Raw genomic sequence first — 20,395 nt, 5'->3', positions numbered from 1 at the left:
ATGTTTTATATCTTTAGATTCATTAGCGTACTTACGTATGAATTTGGATATGACTGCAAGCTACAGGAATGGATGCAGCACTCTAGATTTGATTTTTTTAAGCTATATATTTCTAGGTCCATAATAAATGGATCTGGATCCACGATGACGTAAATAGATTAATTAAATTTTCCATTTCTGATAAAATATATTTTAAACCACATTAGTTTAACTTATAAACTCCAAATACATGCAAAACATGACCCTGCCGATCAAAAGCTGCAGGATAACCTGCTCCATAGGCGAACTGGTCCGAGTCAATGCGCATCCGTGCATGCTTAACCGCGTACCTCGCCTTGACGTTACGTACGTGCTACCACTACCCGTAATCCGCAGCGCACCCATGAGTAGAAAAAGGTGCTGTCTAGGAGCATTAGCATATACTCCTAATATTCTAATGGCAAAATTTGCTATATGACATCTAAAAAACGTGTAATTAGTTAGTGGACACTATAAGATCATGAATTTGTTATGAGACACCACAAAAATTAGTAATTAGTTGTTAGACATTCTGACCATTATTTTATTATTTTCGAAGTAAAACACGTGAGAAAATTATCAAAATACCGAGAATGCCCTTGCTGGCCATCATGTTACCCTGACTCACCGTTGCCTCCTTAGTCGTAGGCTATGGTTAGGATGGATGTGGTGCGGCAGTGAGATCGACTGGTTCTTGTTTGATTGGAGACAATCGGGATAACGTGGTGGCCACCAAGGGTATTCTCGGTATTTTAACAATTTTCTCACGTGTTTTACTCCAAAATAGTAAAATAATGACCGGAGTGTCCACCAGCTAATTATCAATTTTTTGGGTGCCCTACAACAAATTTGCGACCGGCTAATTACGTGTTTTTGGATGTCCTGTAGCAAATTTTGCCTATTCTAATATACCAAACTGCATATTAATCTGTAAATAAAATTTCATATATAATTTCTTAACGATATAAAATGACCGAAAAATAAAATACATAAAAAAAATCAAATTTAAGGTTAGATATTTAAATTTTGGTCTACAGTTTTCTAGTGTGTGACTTATATTTTATTTTCTAAATTCTATAACCGTAGGCTCTCGTAACATTTAAAAGGAGTTCCTGTTTTCTAAAGATTACGTAAGAAAATGCTATTAGCGGAGCTAGAGGACAGTCCCCGGGACAAAAAAAAATCAATTTAAGTGTACGTTTATATATATGTATATATAATAAATAAATATAATTTATTAATATATGTAAAATGATCAATTCTATATTCTTATTATATATTATATTTATGATAATTAAATAAAGTATGTAAGTGGCCACCCAAATAAAAATGCTCCACTGGAAACTGCAGCCATCAAAAGCTCGTGTAGCCAGGTCGCCGTATTCGGAGCGCGGTATAAGCGTACGCCGCTACGCACACGCGTATCCGCATACGCTATATATAAATTCCCCGCTTCTCTCCAGTGCTCCCCCTTTGCCGTGACCGCACCGCACCGCAGGGGAACGGAAGGGAGGAGGAGGAGGAGGAGAGCTTCAGCTCGCCTCGCCTCGCCGAGCGCGAGCGAGCCGGATCCCAACCACCGCCGCGATCCGCCGCCGCGCGCGAATCGAAGCTGCTACCATCAGCCGCCGCCCCCCTCCCCCCGCCCCGGCTCGCCGCCCCGCTCCCTCTCGAATCGGATCCCCGAATTGGGGGCGGCGAGTGGGACACGGAACCCTACTCGATCCCGCGGCGTGTAGGGGGTGGGATGACGCGCCGGGTGCGCCGACGGTTGTGTAAGGAGAACGGGAAGGGTAAGGATGTGGTGGTGGGGGGTGAGGGGAAGGCGGTGGTGAGCTCTTCGTCGTCGTTGCGTCGGGGTTTGGTGGTGGCGGCGGCGACGGGGCGTGGTGAGTGCGTGGACTGGACGTCGCTGCCGGACGACACGGTGCTGCAGCTGTTCGCGCGGCTGAATTACCGGGACCGAGCGAGCATGGCGGCGGCGTGCAGCACGTGGAGGGCACTGGGGTCGTCGCCGTGCCTGTGGAGCTCGCTCGACCTGCGGGCGCACCGGTGCGACGCCGAGGTCGCGTCGTCGCTCTCGTCGCGGTGCGGGAGCTTGCGGCGGCTGCGGCTGCGGGGGCACGAGGCGGCCGCGGCCGCCTCAGGACTCCGCGCGCGCGACCTCCGGGAGGTGGTGGCCGACGGCTGCCGCGGGCTCACCGACGCCACGCTCGCCGTCCTCGCCGCGCGGCACGAGGCACTCGAGAGCCTCCAGATCGGCCCCGACCCCCTCGAACGCATCTCCAGTGACGCCCTCCGCCAAGTTGCGTTCTGCTGCTCGCGCCTCCGCCGCCTGCGCCTCTCTGGCCTTCGCGATGCCGACGCGGACGCCATCGGAGCGCTCGCGCGCTACTGCCGCCTCCTAGAAGACGTCGCCTTCCTCGACTGCGGATCCGTAGATGAGGCCGCCCTCGCCGGCATCCAATCCCTCCGCTTCCTCTCCGTCGCTGGATGCCACAACCTCAAATGGGCTACAGCATCCACGTCCTGGACTCAGCTGCCTTCCCTTGTCGCAGTCGATGTTTCTCGCACGGATGTCTCTCCAAGCGCCATCTCTAGGCTCATCTCCCACTCCAAAACCCTCAAGCTTATATGCGCGCTTAACTGCAAATCTGTTGAGGAGGAACAGACACACAATCCAAGAGCATTTAGCAATTCCAAGGGCAAGCTTGTACTCACCATTACAAGCCACATTTTCAAATCAGTTGTCTCACTTTTTCCTGGTAAGGCTGTGAAGGAGAATGAGGTGTTCAATGAATGTAACTGGAGGGACAAAGACAAGGCACTTGGTGATATGATGAGTTGGCTTGAGTGGATCCTGTCGCAGACACTTCTACGGATTGCAGAGTCCAACCCGCAAGGTATGGATGACTTCTGGCTGCAGCAGGGCACAGAAATGCTACTGAGTTTGGTGAAGAGCTCTCAGGAGGATGCGCAGGAGCGGGCAGCTACCACACTTGCTACATTTGTGGTTATTGATGATGAGAGTGCGAATGTGGATGCGGCAAGGTCAGAGGCGGTGATGCGTGTTGGGGGCATCCCAATGCTGCTAGACCTTGCAAGGTGTTCAAGGGAGAGTGCACAGTCAGAAGCAGCAAAGGTAATGGATTGTTTAGCTGAATCCCTGGACTCTAATTGCCAGTATCTACTATTTTTGGTATTACCATTTTCTTACTGTAGTTAATGTGACTGCAGGCTATTGCCAACTTATCGGTGAATGCCAAGGTTGCTAAGGCTGTTGCAGATGAGGGTGGTATCGGAATACTCACCAATTTGGCCAGGTCGATGAATCGGCTTGTTGCTGAAGAAGCTGCCGGTGGCCTTTGGAATCTCTCTGTGGGCGAGGAGCACAAGGTTGTTACTCGTTGGATGCCGAATACTCTGATTGTTTGTTTGATTTGTCTTTGTTGACAAAGATTTGTTTGATATGTTGCTGGTGCTAATAATACATTGATTGTTCTTTTGCAGGCAGCTATTGCAGCAGCTGGTGGTATAAAGGCGTTGGTCGATCTCATACTCCGCTGGCCTGCTGGGACTGATGGAGTTCTTGTATGCATCTTTCATACCCTACAATTTTCAGTAATTTCAACGTTACTTGCTATCTTTTCTGGATAATAACTATTTTATAACTGCTGCTCTTTTTCTTTAGGAACGTGCTGCCGGGGCACTTGCAAACCTAGCTGCTGATGACAAGTGTAGCATGGAAGTTGCAAAGGCTGGTGGTGTCCATGCTTTGGTCATGCTTGCTCGATCATGTAAATTGGAGGGCGTCCTAGAACAGGTGAATGGGGCACATCATGTCATCATTCTTGTACGTATCCGCTCTAGTCAGCTAGTTATTCTATAGCTTTTTATGCTAGCTCTGATAGTACAAGTGTACAACAAATAGTACGGCATGATAACGACAAATTAACAATAAAGAATGGATGACCTGCAGATGTGCTATCTGTATTTTATTGCTTGCCTATTGAACTTTATCTTGCCAAATGAGGATCACTTGGTTCATGTGTACTTCATTATCTATGTGCCGAGTGCAACTTTTCTTGCATGGCCTTGTATAAACTTTTAAAATTATCCAGTGGCTCGATCTCACTGCTGAGCTACGTGCACCCCTAATTTCCTGTAAGAAAGGAAAGTTTGTAACCTATCAGGATATAAGAGTATGTAGATGATTTGGTAAGATGTTGACTGGACCTTTATCATGTAGATGCCATTTCAAGTCTTCAAGATACAGTTTATTTTCAGCTTTGGGCATAATCTATGCCTTACTTAAAACATTTGGTTTTTTTTTGGAGCCACTCAAAATTGCTATTTTGGTATAGTAGCAGTTCGCTGCATTTTAAGCTCTACAATAAATGTTCCATCTACATTACTGACCCAATGCTTTGTCTTTTCTGTGATCACAATCACTACATTTGTGCTGTATTTAGTTTCTAATACCATCAATGTTATTCATGTAGGCCGCAAGGGCATTAGCTAACTTAGCTGCACATGGGGACAACAACAACAATAATGCTGCTGTGGGTCAGGAAGCAGGGGCCCTTGAGGCATTAGTGCAGCTAACAAGTTCTCAAAATGAGGGTGTAAGGTATACTTCTAGCGGACATGCTGTTTTAAGTTGCAATGCCTGATTCTCTCATTAAATTATACTATATGCTATTATAAGTTAATATTGTGATTTCTGTGTATTGAACTAGACAAGAAGCTGCTGGCGCTCTGTGGAATCTGTCATTTGATGATAGAAATCGTGAAGGTATTGCTGCTGCAGGTGGCGTTGAAGCTTTGGTATGTGTCTCTTTTGTGCTCCATCACAACTTGCATCCTTTGATCAGCAGTGTGTGAAGCGTTACATCTAGTTAAGTAAATTGATGCAATTGTTATATAAAACTTTTCATACATCCGTTCTTATATAATAATTTTGGTCCAAAGAAGCCTCTAGTTGTTTGATTAATTTGGATTGAACATATTCTCTTTAATTTGTTGATTAAGTATTGTGGTACAGATTTTCAATTGAAATGTAATACATGTTTCTATGTCTACTGGAGAAACTAGCCAATACTGCTTCTAGGACACTACGCTTAAAAGATTATTCGTGTGCCCTCCTTGCTTCTTTTCCTAAGTCACCTTAAATAAGCTGTTTATATTTTTCATATAGATAGCTTTCATATTTTAGGTTTCGCTTGCTCAAGAATGCTTGAGTGCGTCGGAAGGCCTTCAGGAGAGAGCTGCTGGTGCATTATGGGGACTATCTGTTTCAGAAGCTAACAGGTAACTTCATATGCTTGCTCATGAACTGAACTAGCCTATGAATCACCGATACTTTGGCAAACTGCTGCACCTGTATCAGATACTTCTCCGATACTCCAATACACTGATACTTCTACAAGATTCAATAACCACTCATTGATGAACCATATAAAGTATCACTTTTTAAAAAAAACCCCCAATTTACTTATCATGAAATTATTTTTGTTTTATCAATCTAATCTCAATGTCTTATCATCTTATAGACTCTCTGATTCAATGTATATTTCATATTACAAAATGCATATATACGTATCGGTATCGCAGTATCGCGTACCAGTGGCTCTGCACTTCACCTACTACCGGATTGACCTACTATCCAGATATTGTTTGTGACATGCCTTGCTGATGAAGTGTACAAGCTGATTGTCCATAAAAATTCGAACTTAGGCATTTTTGTTGATGGAGAAAGCTAACTTAGTGTCAGCCAAGAAAAGGAAGTGAAGTCATAATTGAAAGAACACTTGCTCTCCTAAGACAAATCTGAATCCGTCCATACTTCACGACTTCTTTTAGATGTCCTGCAAGGCAGAAGACAGTTGCTAAAAATTGCAAATTGTTGGTATGCCTAGGTTGGTCCTCAAATTCCTAAATTCTCAAACATTTATATAGATAGCTTTACACATGATGAAAATATGGCATTGTTTAAAGAAGTTTGTTACACACTTACACTTCATGACATCTATGCCAGTGCCAAATTCAGGACAACTCTTGGACATCGCAATGTTGATCTTATGTTTGAAGCTCTTGATGCTTATAGATATGGTGGATGGTTTGCACTGCATGCTTATTTTGATTTTCTTTATCTTAGCACACGCCCACTTCAACCCATTTTTAGTAGATTGCCTGATTGCTCCTGTTTCCATAGACTTCTTTGGTGACCCTGTTATTAGGTGGTAGTAGCAGGGTGTGGTCTATATTGGGTTAATACTATACCTGCCATGATAGTGGAAAATTAGTTCTAATGAACTCCAGATTGCGATGTGCAAGCGATGAATGAATTTTTTTGTCTGGAGGAGAAGTGTAGGCAATGATCTGATAGCTGTTACTTTGCAGCAATGAATGAGGTGCCAGCACTTTTCAGGTTGTAACTTGGAATCAAAATTTTCTCTCTTCCTAGTTGGTCTATTTTACAGACTTGCTGCAGTAAAGAGAACTGCAAAGAGTTATTTCCAGTATCTGTATCTTCTTATCTCTTGTATTTCCGTACCAGATAATTTCCAACATTATTGCTAGTTATTCCTTTCTTCGACATTCTTGGCGATAACTTTCATTTGCCTTTTATAGCATGGCAATTGGACAGGAGGGTGGTGTTGCACCTTTGCTCACACTGGCACAGTCGGATGTTGAAGTAAGTTTCTTTACAAATGTATATCCTTTATGTTTGATACATGGTATATTTATGTGCAGATACATTATGTTTGTGAGGGACTCGAAATCACCTTTTTCTTTACTGTTTATTCCACCTGGCATCAGGCAACTCTAGTTTCTTGCAATATTTTCAAATCGTAAAGTCATGGCTAGTCGTAAGAGGACCGATCAGGCGATCAGTTGTGATTCGCTGTTGATCAGGTTCGATTACTTGGGGACTAGTCGTTGTCTACTCATCCTTCTACCCAGGACATGTATATATGTGTATAGTTGTATACTACCATTCTACCAACCACTATACTGTATAAGTGTATAGTACTATAGTATGTTTATGTAAGTATAACTATACATTATACTACTAGTACTATACTAGAAAAATACATTGTAATAAATAATGTGTATATGAAGCAAGTATCAAGCATTTTTTGGTGGCTACTTTGAGGCCTCTTTCAAACCAGCCGTCCACCTCGTAATCACACGACTAACCATGGTTAATCGATGACTATTCGGATGACTAGTTTCCTGATCGAGCTGATCACCTCGAGGTGCATGATCGAGCTACATATTCCAGTTATACTGACTAATCATGATTAATTGTGACTAATCGGACAACTTAATAACATTGTTTTCTATATGCATTAGTCTGCGTGATATCTTGAGATATGTTTCACTAGTGTTGTCCATGACCAGATGGACCAGTTTGTTGAAGTAGCTACTTGATTGTAGGTGGGTTAAAAGAAGTAATTACATCATTAATGTGCCACTTCAGCTTGTGCTTTTCCCTAACGTTCTGGTTTTACGAAGTTACCACTCGTGGTGTTATTTTTTTGGGTACAGGTCTTTGATTCTTCAGGGGCAAATTAAATTTTTCTTGATATGAGGTTATGCAGGGTTGTTATGTATTGAGATTCTTTGGTCAGCTTTACACTATGTTATTATAATTGCTTGAGAGCACATATTCTGATGTGAGAACATCATTCTTTCGGTCCTATGCTAATTAATATTGCCTTGATGCCTGCTGCAGAGATGCAATTTATTTGTTCATTAATGGTTTAATAATTGATACTTTGATCTCACATCAATTAACTTTATCAATTGCCCTTAATTGCTTGTCAAGGTTGTGCTTCCTAATGATTCTATTGATAATGATAGTTTTTTCTTTTTTAAAAAAATGTGTAAGCTTTAAAAAAAAGAATTTGTGGGTAACACGGTGAGTTTTAACATTGACAGTTACTGTACATTGTATATCGTTCTTTGGGAATAAATGCTATTCCATACTCCAGACATGATGATTTTCTGTTTCTTCAGGATGTTCACGAGACAGCTGCAGGGGCACTGTGGAATCTTGCTTTCTATTCTGGTAATGCTCTCCGTATAGTTGAAGAAGACGGTGTTCCTATTCTAGTGCGGCTTTGCTCATCATCTGGGTCAAAAATGGCACGCTTCATGTCTGCACTAGCCCTTGCATATATGTTTGATGGAAGGTATGCTGTTTCTCAAACTGATTATTTTAACTGTTTGCCTTGCTTTTGAATGTTGGTGTATTTCATTAGTTTGATTAGATTAGGACTACAACTCTACCAACATGCTAACAGCACACAATTATTCTAGAAGGCCAATTGAACCAGTAGTTTTATCTTCAAAATTCTAGCTATCCATTTTTTTATTGATATACCTTTGCCTGAGTGTAATGTGCAGTGCTTTCTGCTTTGAGGCTAATTATGAAGATGAACTATGTTGTAGTGCACAGGGCCATTGCTGATGTGCAAAATTATCTTAATAAAAAAATTGCAGTCTAAACTGAATTTTCTTAACTGACAGAATGGATGAGGTTGCATTGGTCGGGACGTTGTCAGAGGGCAGTTCCAAGAGTGTTAATGTTGAGGGAGCTAGGAGAATGGCTCTGAAGCATATACAAACTTTTGTTTTGACATTTTCAGACCCACAAGTTTTTACTGCGGCTTCCACCTCCTCAGCCCCAGGAGCACTATCTCAGATTGCTGATGCGGTGTTTATACAAGAAGCTGGACACCTGAGATGCAGGTTTGACTTTACACTAATAAAGTCTATCTTTAGTTGGAGTACATGAAACATTTTAACAATCATACTTGTCCCTTCTGCCATGGTATTAATGTAGCTAAGAGGAATGTAGCCCTTTACTTCTTTTAGTGGTGCTGACAACATAAGAGGAATGTAGTACTAATATAGTCCTTTACTTTCCTCCAGTGGTGCTGAGATTGCTAGATTTGTTGCCATGCTTCGGAATCCTGCATCAGTTCTTCGTGCTTGTGCCGCCTTTGCTCTCCTTCAGGTTTGTTTATTTCCTTCCATACCATCTTAATATTTGGAAGAGTCCTATCAATTGAGAACCAACATTTTCCTTTATTGTGCATGCATAAGATCTCAAATCGTTGTTTAGCTCTGTAGTATAGATATTATGAAAGACACAACATCATTGTTCTCTTCTTTGAAGAAGGAACCATACATACCATGCCTCTTTCTGTCACAAACGCTCACACAGTGACATACTCAGGCATGCTAAAAAGTACAACACGGTTTTACCATCCAGCAACAATACTTCTATTAAGATCTGATGAGAAATGCTCCCAACATAATGCAGTTCACAATCCCTGGAGGTCGGCATGCGGTGCACCATGCGAATCTCCTGCAGAAAGCAGGGGCAGCTCGAGTTTTGCGTGCGGCAGCAGCGTCCACAACCGCTTCCGTTGAAGCCAAAGTCTTTGCAAGGATTGTCCTTAGAAATTTGGAACACCATCAGACAGGGACCTCAACATGAAAGCCCAAGCAGTGGAGCGTGCTGACCTTCCAACAAGAAGGGCATCTCCAGTAGCCTTCTCTACCAGTTGAAAACATCGCAAAATTGCGGTTCAGGTAGTGTTTTGGCTTCCAAAGCTTGTCACATTACCACTTGGCCTGTGCGGACAGTGACCGGATGTAGGTACAATCACGTACAGAGAGATGTAAGTTAACATGAACGAGGCAATTGCGGGCTGGGGAGTCGCCTCATGCCTCTCCATGAGGGAACCCATCATAGTGCAGTCTTTCTTGGCTTTTGCTTGCAATGCGGGGGCGGTGTGCAATTTTCTTTTATTCATTTGGTGTGTAAAATTAACTGAGATGTCAGCGACGCCGAAACTTTTATGCGATACAGCTAAGTTTATTTGTTGATTAATGAGGTGGTGACAGCGTTAGTCAGACTAGGCTGCTCCACCTGCAATGTAACTTTGTAAATGTACTGATTACTATATAAAGTATGTTTCTGGAAACTGCAAAGTGGACGGTTGCAGTATAATGGAGCAATGAAATTCAGGTACAACAGTTTCGTCTTTTCTCATCTACTTATATACCAAAATTTGGGGTTTTAATTTTAAACTTGGAAAATTTGGGGTTTTAATTTTAAACTTGGAGTTGATTTTGAGAGTTTCTTTATTGTAGTTTATTTTTTAGTATTTGCTTTTAGACATTTAAGAAAATATATATACGTTTATTTTCAAATTATTTTCTGTTTGTAAATATGTTGTTTAATTTTTTTTAAAGCTGAACGATGTCTATTTCTTGTTTCATTCTAAAACATAAGCTTTTCTTGTTAGGTGCCTAGATGCATAGTCAGAAAGGAAAAGGCTGTGTGTGTTACATTTTTTTTCTTATAAAAAGTGATATATCATGCTGAGAGCACATCTAGACTTTATATGGCTTCTATCTGGTTAAATCAAACGGTTGAGATAAATGTTAGCAAAAAATATTTAGCACACGTGGTCTTTGAGGTCTCGATCTGAATTTTACTTGCTCCTGAATTCGTTTGTTTCACGGGGTATGTCATGCTGTTTATCCTTTGGGAAAATTTCATTTATAGCATAAACTTTTGACTGGTAAAAAAATACCACAAAATTTCACATCTTTCCAATAATACCATAGAACTCAACAGAAATGGAACGTCGTCTGTTTGTAGGACCAAAATACCCTTGTGTGCGTGGAATGGGAGAACTTGAGACCTAAGAGACGAGCCTCGACTGGCAGGGCAGGGAGGGGAGTCGGCCGATGGCGGCGGGCGGGTGTCGGCCACTGGGCGGGCGTGCCTGTGTGCGTGGAATGGGAGAACTTGAGACCTGAGAGACGAACCTTGCTTTCTTACGTGGCACTCATTCGTAGGCTAAAGGAGAGCCTGCCTTGTGCTGAAAATAAGAGCTCTTTCGGAGAGAAGTTAGGTAGAGATTCTCTATTAAGATTGTATCTTATTCTCTTGCTTATCCTATTTGAAGAACGCTGTGTTGAGATAGATCTAGAAAGGGCTTTTTTCACTTTGTCTTGGGCAAGTATTTGGATTTCATGCATTTGAATAATGAGACCTGGCACATACATCAAAGATGTGATGTGCATGGAATGGGAGAACTTGAGACCTGAGAGACGAACCCTCGGCTGGCAGGGCAGGGAGGGGAGTCGGCCGATGGCTGCGGGCGGGCGTGGGCCGGCGGGGTGATGGCCGGCCAGGACCATAGGAGTCGGCGCAGGCATTAGCTGACCGGCAGCAGGGAGGGAAGTTGGCCGGTGGGTAGGCGTCGGCCAGATCTGAGAGCATCCCCAACAGCTCATTCATCTCATCCTCTATCCTAGAAATAGAGGATGATGAGTAAAAGTTGAGCTCCAGCAGATTATTTATCTCATCATCTATTTTTAGATGTCATTTATATTAGGAGAGAGAAACTCTATATTTAGATGTTCTCTCTCTAATCCTCCAAATAGATATAGAGGATACATATATAGATGATCTGCTGGAGTACAAAGGGATATGAAGGATAAAAGTGTTTTAAATGATCATCTCTCCAATCCTCCAAATAGATATATAAAATGTCATATATAGATGATCTGTTAGAGTACAAATGGATATGAAGGATGAAAGTGTTTTAGATGATTATTCAAATAAAAATATGGATAATCAAATTTAGATGAGCTGTTAGAGATGCTCCGAGTCCTCCTTTATGTTCCCTCTTTCTTTCTGGGTTCCCTTCTTTCTGCTGGTGCTGGGCGTGGGGGCTGGGAGGATATGCTTACAAGGCTGTGATTCGGCCCAAGCGAGCTTCGGGTTCCGACCGAAACAATTAGGCTCATTTCGTTTCATATAGGGTCACCGCTTGCCCAAAAACGTATTTCATTCCCTTTTACCGAAAGTATTTACATGACATCAACAGTGAGTGGTCCACATTTCCGATCTTACATACAAATCCCAGATGCGATCACTTGGAAAGTCCTTCCCTTCAATCTGACAACATGCGACGAATGCCCTGCCTGGATGATCCACCCGGTTTCAAGTAAGGCACAATGTACTTCTTCATGTCACTTCTGGAGATGCTCAGGTGGCCGCCTGGCACAGACACGAACTGAACACGCCCAGCCTCGTCCAAAGTCTTCAAGCCGATCCAGTCCTCAATGTACAGCTTTGTCTATAACACAAAAAAACAGCAATACCGCCCCAAACAACAGTCACTTCAAAAAACAAGCATTCTCCGTCTTCTATACTGTTATTATGGAAGAGCAACTCAGACAACTCAAGGTATACATATATACCTTTTGAGGTGGCTGCACTGGACCGAAGGAGCCATCAGGATAATAACCAAACCATGCTGTTTCCCGGGGTATTAACACAGCATCATCCTCAAACTTTTTAGCAGTTCAAAGAAATTGTTAGTACTCAGCACAGGGATTTGTTCAGTACGGTTTCATGTTTCTTGTAACTCTTCATGTTCCAAATCAGCTATTTGGGATGCAATACTGAGCTTCATGTGTTAACGCTTAAATTCATTTGCTTCTGGGCATGCATAAATCACATTTGAGTGCAGTAAGATTATACATCAGCATCATTTTTATATGAAACACAAAACAGAATGCAACTCTGATTTAATGAAGCAGGTTTTCTATAGCTTGCTAACAGCATATTATGTTGCGCAACATGCTTATAAATGGATGTATTATACCCCCATCCGTTCCAAAATATAAGCATTTTTAGGTTATTTAGCAAATATTAAGTTTGGGTCAAAAGATACCCTTTTAGTCACTGCAGTGGTCAGTTTTTGAATTTTGAATGGTTCAGATTCCCTTTTTGCTTCTGACTGGTAGGAAATCATTGATGTGATGAGAATCAGGGGAATTATCATGGTAATGCTTATTGTAGTGCAAATTTTGAATCCCAGAATTGCTTATATTTTGGAATGGAGGGAGTTTGTTTTCCTTTGCTTTTGGGATATGAAACAACTTTGTATTGCTATCATGTTATACATGACCTTTTGGATGCATAATTTTATGTATAAAATAATGTGGCTGATAAGGACTGTACACAGCATATTCTAGCTACCTATATCCAACCAGAGTATGTAAATAGCAACAATGTCATTTTCATCTTACCATAATCAATACTAGATTTTCTAAGCTGCTGAATCTTTGTTTATAGGTAGCATTTCTTTCACTTGGTATCTCATTGTTAAGCTTGGGGAGAAACTTGCAACCCTTCAAATAATCTGTCATATCCTGGAGAATAAAGATGGTTTAGCTAAGTAGGAACATAGCTCATTTTCTGTCATTATCCTGACTTCCAGCATGATCAAACAGTGTGGAATGCTAAAAGGGAGCTTCACGTGATGGTGAAAACTGGCAGTTAATGGTTACATAAAATGACTATGCAAATTGACTAGTGGTATGCTATTTTAGTATTTTTACCGCTGTAAGTGTAACTCGTATCTTATGACAGTCAGATTTGAACTGATGAAAAAACCTGTACCAATGAATAGCTCGTGCAGGAACAACCATTCACATCATGAATAGATTGGACTCAACCTTTTAGTGCACGTTATATACCCTTGTACAATTATATAAGCCAATAAGTATTCTGAGTTGGAATAGAAACAGTGTGATAAATGAAGAACAGAGCCTCTGGTACCACAGAATTAAAAGGAACATATACAATAGAAGACTCACAGTGGGTATCTTAAGGTAACCACTAGGGGCAAGGTGTGCCTGCAATATCACCAATTTCAAGTTATTTACAGAGAAATGGTGTGTAATGACTAATAGTGATAATAAAAACTGAGACATAGCAAAAGACAAGTCATAAACACCTGTACGTAGTTTGAATATATCTCCAATTTAATAAGAGCATCAATAAGAACGCATACAATGCCAGACTGCAGTAAAAAAAAACGCTTAGTAGCACAATATTGCATTAAGTACACCCCAGGCAAAACTAGTTAACAAGAATGTTAAATAACATTATCAAGTTCCTTATGCAGCAATACATGACAGAAAAGTACACCCCAGGCAAAACTAATTAACAAGAATGTTCATTCGTGTGCACGTGCAGAAGCAAGGGAGCAGCCCCAAAAGGTCTCATGCTAATTTACAAATGAAAATATTAACTCAATCTGTTTAAAGCAATGTCACAACTCTTACATTCAGTTGGTAGCATAGGTTAACAACAAACAAAAAAAATAGGTACTCATGCAACTTAAATCGAAAGGAAGTTATCAGTATTCATTTGTAGTGTATTGCTGTTTCCTCTAGTGGCTCAATAAAATTATACAAGTGGATGACCAAGCTTCAACTGCACCGAACATGTTTTCGCCAATGCTGCAGGTAGCCCCTGAAAACTTTATGTTATATGACATATTTGTTTTCAATTGCACAGAGCCAATTGTCATGCCATTCAAATAAAGGTTTTGTTTTGCAAAGCAGGAAAGATCACATTAGCATTCCTTGTTCTATGTCAAGAATATGATATTAGCTTTACCTAGTCCTGTTTTCAGTTTTGCATAGAGCTAAAGTAACATATATCTTAAACCAGAGGGAGTAATGTCCTAACTCCTGGTCATTCTATAAATAGATACTGGAAACTAGAAAGCACTGACCATTAGCTACTAAATTTTAAGGGCGTATATATCAATTTATATACATGAAAAACCTTCACTCATTCATAGTTTTGTACCAACTAGTCTAGTCTTAAAATATTGGTCTACATGCACATCCAAAAGAAGAAGGCAAGTGGAGGATAGAGCAAGCTTACACCGCAAAGTGGCACTGATGCCGTACCAGCATGAGGACCACCAATAGAGATGAAATTCTTTACCTGTTACAGTAAATAACTTAACTATAAATGTATAATAAAAGAAAGCTCCAAGGAATGATTCAAATATAAAGCAAATCTGGAAAGTTGGGACACATGGTGGTGTTGTTGTGTTAATAACAGACTGTAAAATAGTTTAATGATTATAGCATAAGGAACCAAACTAAATTCACCTACCGGTGGTGCATCATCACAGTACTCAATTACTGCTCGACCAATTAAGTTCCCCTGTAAAAGGTAACAAAAATGCTACATATGAGGGGAACTTTGATATGCAACAAGAAACAGTAAACTCATTATCTAGTGAATGTACACGACATAGAAAAACAAAAGGAACTCCCACTAAATCAACAATAAAAATAATAATTTATTGCAGGGGTTTTCAGCAGACTTCAATATTTCACATACTCAAGAGGTCCACACAGAACAACAGTGAGACATGTCCACAACAGGCCTATTAGTAGTTGCAACAATTGACAGACATCTTAGGAATTTGTCAGCTTTGGGTTAACCAAGACTAACCAAGACAACAAATGCGTTTGATGCCATGAACTGAAAAAAGAACAATAGCATGAACATACCTGAGAAAGTCCAACTATGTTGTAACCTTTACGAAGTTCTTTCATTTTCTTCACCTGGAAAAACAATTCCAGCAATGATATAGTACCTTGAAAATATAGGATACAGTACAGAAACACAGTATAGGAGGTTCTGCATCACCTTCTTGCAAACAGTGTCCGCCTGTAGATGAATACAAAATCACAGAAACTTATGTAAGAACAGTCTATTATTTGATTTCTAAAAAAGGACATTACCAAGGATAAGAAATCAACCTGCTCTTGAAGTGGCATCAACCAAGAGTCCCATGCTCCTCTTCCAATCTCACTGAGGAAGAACACATTTATTTTCCTTAAGTACACTAGCAAAAAAATGCATTCATGTGCTAAATGGTACTGATATTTGATGTAAAAGAGCCAGGACATCAATTGGCTGTGAGACCGCACATTGGGTGTATATACCATAACAGACACACTGTATTTTTGAATAATGGTTGTTTCTGTAGTTTTTAAGGCCCATTCCACAGGAACAGATACAAAATGATGAAGCTAGTGATCAGAATTTTCATCATCCCCACTACGGACTACTGCAGGGAAAAAAAGAACACTTCCAGCACATGGGAAGACCATACTAGTCTACTAATCATTCTGTTTGAGTTAGTTTATGTAGTAAAGTAATGTAAAAAATAATTGCAATAGACAACTGTATGTGGTCCCTGACGTGACATAAAGAAGAACTGTGCCCAAACCTTGGTTCATACAACAGTGGCATCATAATATAGAACATACAATAAGATACCAAATCAATAGAATAGGTGAATATCCTAAATTGTTACAAATAAGGATAAAATCTCCAATTATTCGATACAATTATTTTTTCAAAACAGAAACGTTAGAGGGAGTATTTTTAAATGCATACATAGGAGTACTTTTATATATGTTACCCTAGATACTCATGAAGAAATTACGGGGACAGATTAACAAATCGAACTAGACAGAAACCTAATATTAGATTATACTTCATTATACTTCATTATACCTCTGGCTCCGTAAACAGATATGAAATACTGCAGTTCATTAAACTCCAAGGAAATCTAATTAGGGATACTATAGCTAATTTGTGGATCAATATTTATCAGTATTAAAAATATCAAACGGAAAAATAAATAATAGTAAATAACTAATAGCATGTATGCACATAACGGAAACCTGAGCATTGAAGTCGTAGTGCTGCATTTGAAGCATGAACTAATTTCTCGTGATAACAAGCGAGCAACATCATAATCACCACAAATCGAACAAATTCTACACCAAAATACATATTCAACATAAGAGAACGAGCGAGATAAGGCGGCATTACATGCAGTAGCCCTTGGAGCCCGACCACTCCCCAAGCATATCGGTGAAGGACGCCATCCCGCCGTTCTGGCACTGGTCTCCGATCCCTGCGGCCCCCGGACACAACCAGCAAACCTCAGACGAAATCCAAGCACCAGCAGAGCACGAAGCCTAGAAGACAAAACAAGCGAGCGAAAAAAAAAACCCTAACCGTGCAGGACGATGAAGGGCAGGGCGGAGGCCACCGGTACGAGCGCCGGGGAGGCGGCGACGAGGGCGAGGAGGACGACGGCGGAGAACGCGGAGCCGCCGCCCAGCGCGGAGGCCATCGTCGTCGCTGCCAGCGGCGGCGGCGGCGGCGGCGAGGGTAGCTAGGGTTTGGGAATCTCCCTCCCTCTCCCGCACTACTCCTCTCCCTCGTCGGCCGGGCGCTCCTCTCCTCTCCTCTCCTCTCCGCGACGGCGCTCCCGCCTCCTGTGACGACGAGGACATAGAGGGAGGGGTGCCTTCGGTGGGACCCACGTGTCAGTGTAGTGGCCATGGCCCGTGGGGAAGTTTTGGTCGTGGAGAAGTGGGCCCAGGCCAACTGGCCCAACCGCCGCTCCGGTGGTTCTGGTCCTACCGTAGGGTGGGGGAAAAAATGATATTTAATCATTTATCGGCACTTTGTCACATGTCGTAGATACGGATTGATTTAAATTGATAAATATGTTAATGTAGCGTGGCAAATAATTAAATGTCTCGATAAAAATGGGTTGATTTAGCTTGTGTTATTCTAACGGTTTATTCTCAAAATATTTCCTAGTTGATATGTGTACCTTTACAATCACTGACAATCTGTTTTTTAGAAATTTATTATCTCATATTTCTAAACTATATTTTGTAATTTTATTATAGTTATTTATTTTTATATAATTAAATAGATATAAAAAATCAAATAATATTTTATTTTTTATCTCATAGACACAGTCTTAGACTCTTAGTATGTACCTTCCCGTTGTGCTTTTCTTCAAGTAATTTTGAGATGATTGATTATATTTTTCTCTATCGTTTGATATTATCTATACTATTAATTGTGGTGATGGTGTATCTGACATTCATCACCTATATTATATACTGGTCTTAACAACTACATTATGTATATATGATATTTTAAAATAGTCATGTATATTGGTTCTGTTTTTTTTCTTTAAAATACAAGTTCCAAACAATATTAACATTTATATAATTTATATTTCTTCGTAGCAAAGTATCGGTATTTGACTAGTTTTCGTTAACAAGAAAAACCATAACAAAAAAAACAAATTTCATTTAGAATTAAACAATGTTTATTTTAAAAGAAAAACTAAATCAATTAGAGCAATGCCGAACCGAGTCCTGCCTTCCATCCGCTTCTAGGCTGGGGGCCACTTAGCAGTAGCCCTCGAGCTGATGTGGCGGGACCTACAGCAAACGCGGACCCACATAGCAGTGAAGTCGCTTCTAAGTTGCACTACTCCTCTTTGCTTGCAAGAAAGAAATGAAGCTCCAGTGTTCAGCTCCTTTCTCGAAAAGAGATGAAGTTTCAAGTTTGTTCTGAACTTGATGACGCTAATGCAGCTAAGTTGTTGCCCACAAGCATCATTTCTCCCACATGACCACATTCATGATGAAGATGAGTGGGCCCTCTCGCGAAAAAAAAAAGACAATCCTGATTACATGACATTGCAAATGAACAAATAATGTATGCGTGCGACTTGCTGACCTGTTTTTGCCAAAACTCTATCTGTGGAGAACAGTTTGGCCCGGGGGTGTCTGACAGCTCAGGTTCTTGGAACAATATTTAGATTGTTAAAAATCTAAAGTCGTAGAATTCAAAAAACAACTCAATTCATAAATTAGGAAAACATAATAGATTGATTATAATGTTGATCCAAGAAGGATGCATTAGGAGCAAGTTTAATAGTAAAGTCATAATAGATTGGATATAAGTTTGGCTATAATTTTTATCTTCTGTCTCTTTCTCTCACACTAGTTATATGTCCGTGCTTTGCAACAGAGCTATATTTGATAAGAAAATAGTTAGCTTAAAGCAAAACAAATTTATTTTCAGTATTACCAAAATTAAATAAGTTTTATAAATATAAGTAAAACATGTAAAAAGAATATAGCATATAGAATGTTTCACATGCATGCATACTACTATTTAATAAGTTAAATAATACATATAATATAAACATATCTCATTTAATACTATAATAGAATTTCATAGTACATAGAAGCAATTGTAAGACAAGGTCTACAAAAAATCTTTCCAACAACACTTGTATCTTTGGGCATGTTTGGGGAGCTTTAAATTCTAAGAAGCAACTGTTTATTAGCTAACTTCTGAGAATCTAGAAAAGCTCCTAAACCTAGCTTCTCTAGCTTCTGGATTCTTAGTTCATTTTCTAGAATCTATAACTACAGATTCTCAGAAGCTGTAGACCGTTTAGGGAGAGAACCTCCCCAAACAGGCCCTCTATTATTTTGTGGTGCAGCAAGTACTTTTAAATCACAGAGACTCCTACCTAAGGGGCATGCTATTGTTAATTATAAGCTTTTAGAATTAAACATAGGTGAAATAACTTATTAATGATTAAAAATAATTTGTGGGTAAAACGGTTCTTAGCAATCTAATAAAAGTAAATGTGGTAAAAAATAAACTACTAGTCTAAGCATACATATTCTTGTAGTGAAAGCGCGGTACTTAGTATAAGGAAACTCCTTAGAAACATACGAAGGTACTACATTTCAAGAACCTTGTTTGAAAATAGGGACAAAAAAAAAGAATAATGTTTTCAAGAACACTGTTTGAAAACATGGATAATGTTTTATAATATTTGCATAGTTCAAAGGGATAATATTTGTGAATTTTTTGAATCTTTAATTTTATTTATTAAATAATTTACAAATTTAATTTTGTATTTTAAAAATCACAAATCTAACCTCCTGCCGCGCTCTGTGAGGGCGGAAAGGTGACGTGGCAAACGGCCACTCGGTCGCGTCGAACAGCTGGAAACGGCGGTACGACAAATTTTGCATTTAGGCCCTTTCCGCCCTCTGTAAGGGCGGCAAGGACCTAAATGCAAAATTTGTCGTGTCACCCGATAATTTTTCGATTGAACTGTTGTTAGATACGCATATGTACAACAAATAGTTTTTTGGCTCAGCGGTTACATAGAAGAGTGGAGCAATGACCAATGAGCTATGATAGTAATTGTGATCAAACAATTATGTTGTACATATACGTATCTAACCACGGTTCGATCAAAAATTCTCGTTTTAATAGAAAAATTCCCGGGCGGCACGACAAATTTTGCATTTAGGAGGGCGGAAAGGGCCTAAATGCAAAATTTGTTGTGCCGTCGTTTCGGCCGTTCGTTGTGACCGAGTGACCGTTTGCCACGTCATCTTTCCGCCCTCCTAGAGGGCGGCAGGAGGTTAGTTTTGTGATTTTTGAAATACAAAATTAAATTGGTAAATTATTTAATAAATAAAATTCAAAAAATTCGCCATGTGGGCCGTATCATTCTTGGCCGGCCCAGGATAATGAACCTTTATTTTCTTGATGGGCCGTAATGGGATTCCCAGGACACGCAAATCCTATGTGGTCTGG

At 40.3% G+C, this 20,395-nt stretch overlaps 2 protein-coding genes across 3 annotated transcripts; one reads left to right on the top strand and one right to left on the bottom strand.

The window, feature by feature from the left end:
* Positions 1 to 1,479: 1,479 nt before the first annotated feature.
* On the top strand, positions 1,480 to 10,022 carry LOC102712295 (protein ARABIDILLO 1-like). Of its 2 annotated transcripts, none has more exons than XM_006662002.3 (12): positions 1,480 to 3,160; positions 3,256 to 3,414; positions 3,529 to 3,609; positions 3,710 to 3,841; positions 4,521 to 4,648; positions 4,758 to 4,845; positions 5,234 to 5,328; positions 6,652 to 6,715; positions 8,044 to 8,219; positions 8,557 to 8,778; positions 8,962 to 9,046; positions 9,356 to 10,022. In XM_006662002.3, exons 1-12 carry the CDS (start codon positions 1,766 to 1,768, stop codon positions 9,530 to 9,532), a joined length of 2,802 nt encoding a protein of 933 aa, XP_006662065.3. In that variant the 5' UTR covers positions 1,480 to 1,765; the 3' UTR covers positions 9,533 to 10,022. The 2 variants fall into 2 exon arrangements, with proteins under 2 accessions (XP_006662065.3, XP_040384031.1); XM_040528097.1 differs by having other exon boundaries at positions 3,710 to 3,871.
* A 1,844-nt stretch (positions 10,023 to 11,866) lies between these two features.
* LOC102722531 (palmitoyl-protein thioesterase 1-like) lies at positions 11,867 to 17,235 on the bottom strand. The gene is made up of 12 exons (XM_015841598.2): positions 16,970 to 17,235; positions 16,781 to 16,865; positions 15,697 to 15,748; positions 15,584 to 15,604; positions 15,445 to 15,498; positions 15,041 to 15,091; positions 14,804 to 14,866; positions 13,863 to 13,928; positions 13,723 to 13,761; positions 13,153 to 13,275; positions 12,319 to 12,411; positions 11,867 to 12,194 (listed from the first exon to the last, which is right to left on the bottom strand). Exons 1-12 carry the CDS (start codon positions 17,085 to 17,087, stop codon positions 12,009 to 12,011), a joined length of 951 nt encoding a protein of 316 aa, XP_015697084.2. The 5' UTR covers positions 17,088 to 17,235; the 3' UTR covers positions 11,867 to 12,008.
* Positions 17,236 to 20,395: the final 3,160 nt, after the last annotated feature.

The sequence above is a fragment of the Oryza brachyantha genome, chromosome 10, assembly GCF_000231095.2.
Source record: "Oryza brachyantha chromosome 10, ObraRS2, whole genome shotgun sequence".
In the NCBI taxonomy this organism is placed as follows: Eukaryota; Viridiplantae; Streptophyta; class Magnoliopsida; order Poales; family Poaceae; genus Oryza; species Oryza brachyantha.
This window is presented reverse-complemented; position numbering and strand designations above follow the sequence as displayed.

Coding starts and splice junctions, on each gene's coding strand:
- LOC102712295 (XM_040528097.1), top strand. CDS start 1,766: ATGACGCGCCGGGTGCGCCGACGGTTGTGTAAGGAGAACGGGAAGGGT. Junction 6,716..8,043: donor TGGCACAGTCGGATGTTGAA/GTAAGTTTCTTT, acceptor CTGTTTCTTCAG/GATGTTCACGAGACAGCTGC. Junction 9,047..9,355: donor CCGCCTTTGCTCTCCTTCAG/GTTTGTTTATTT, acceptor AACATAATGCAG/TTCACAATCCCTGGAGGTCG.
- LOC102722531 (XM_015841598.2), bottom strand. CDS start 17,087: ATGGCCTCCGCGCTGGGCGGCGGCTCCGCGTTCTCCGCCGTCGTCCTC. Junction 14,867..15,040: donor ACTGTGATGATGCACCACCG/GTAGGTGAATTT, acceptor TTACTGTAACAG/GTAAAGAATTTCATCTCTAT. Junction 12,412..13,152: donor AAAATCTAGTATTGATTATG/GTAAGATGAAAA, acceptor ACTGCTAAAAAG/TTTGAGGATGATGCTGTGTT.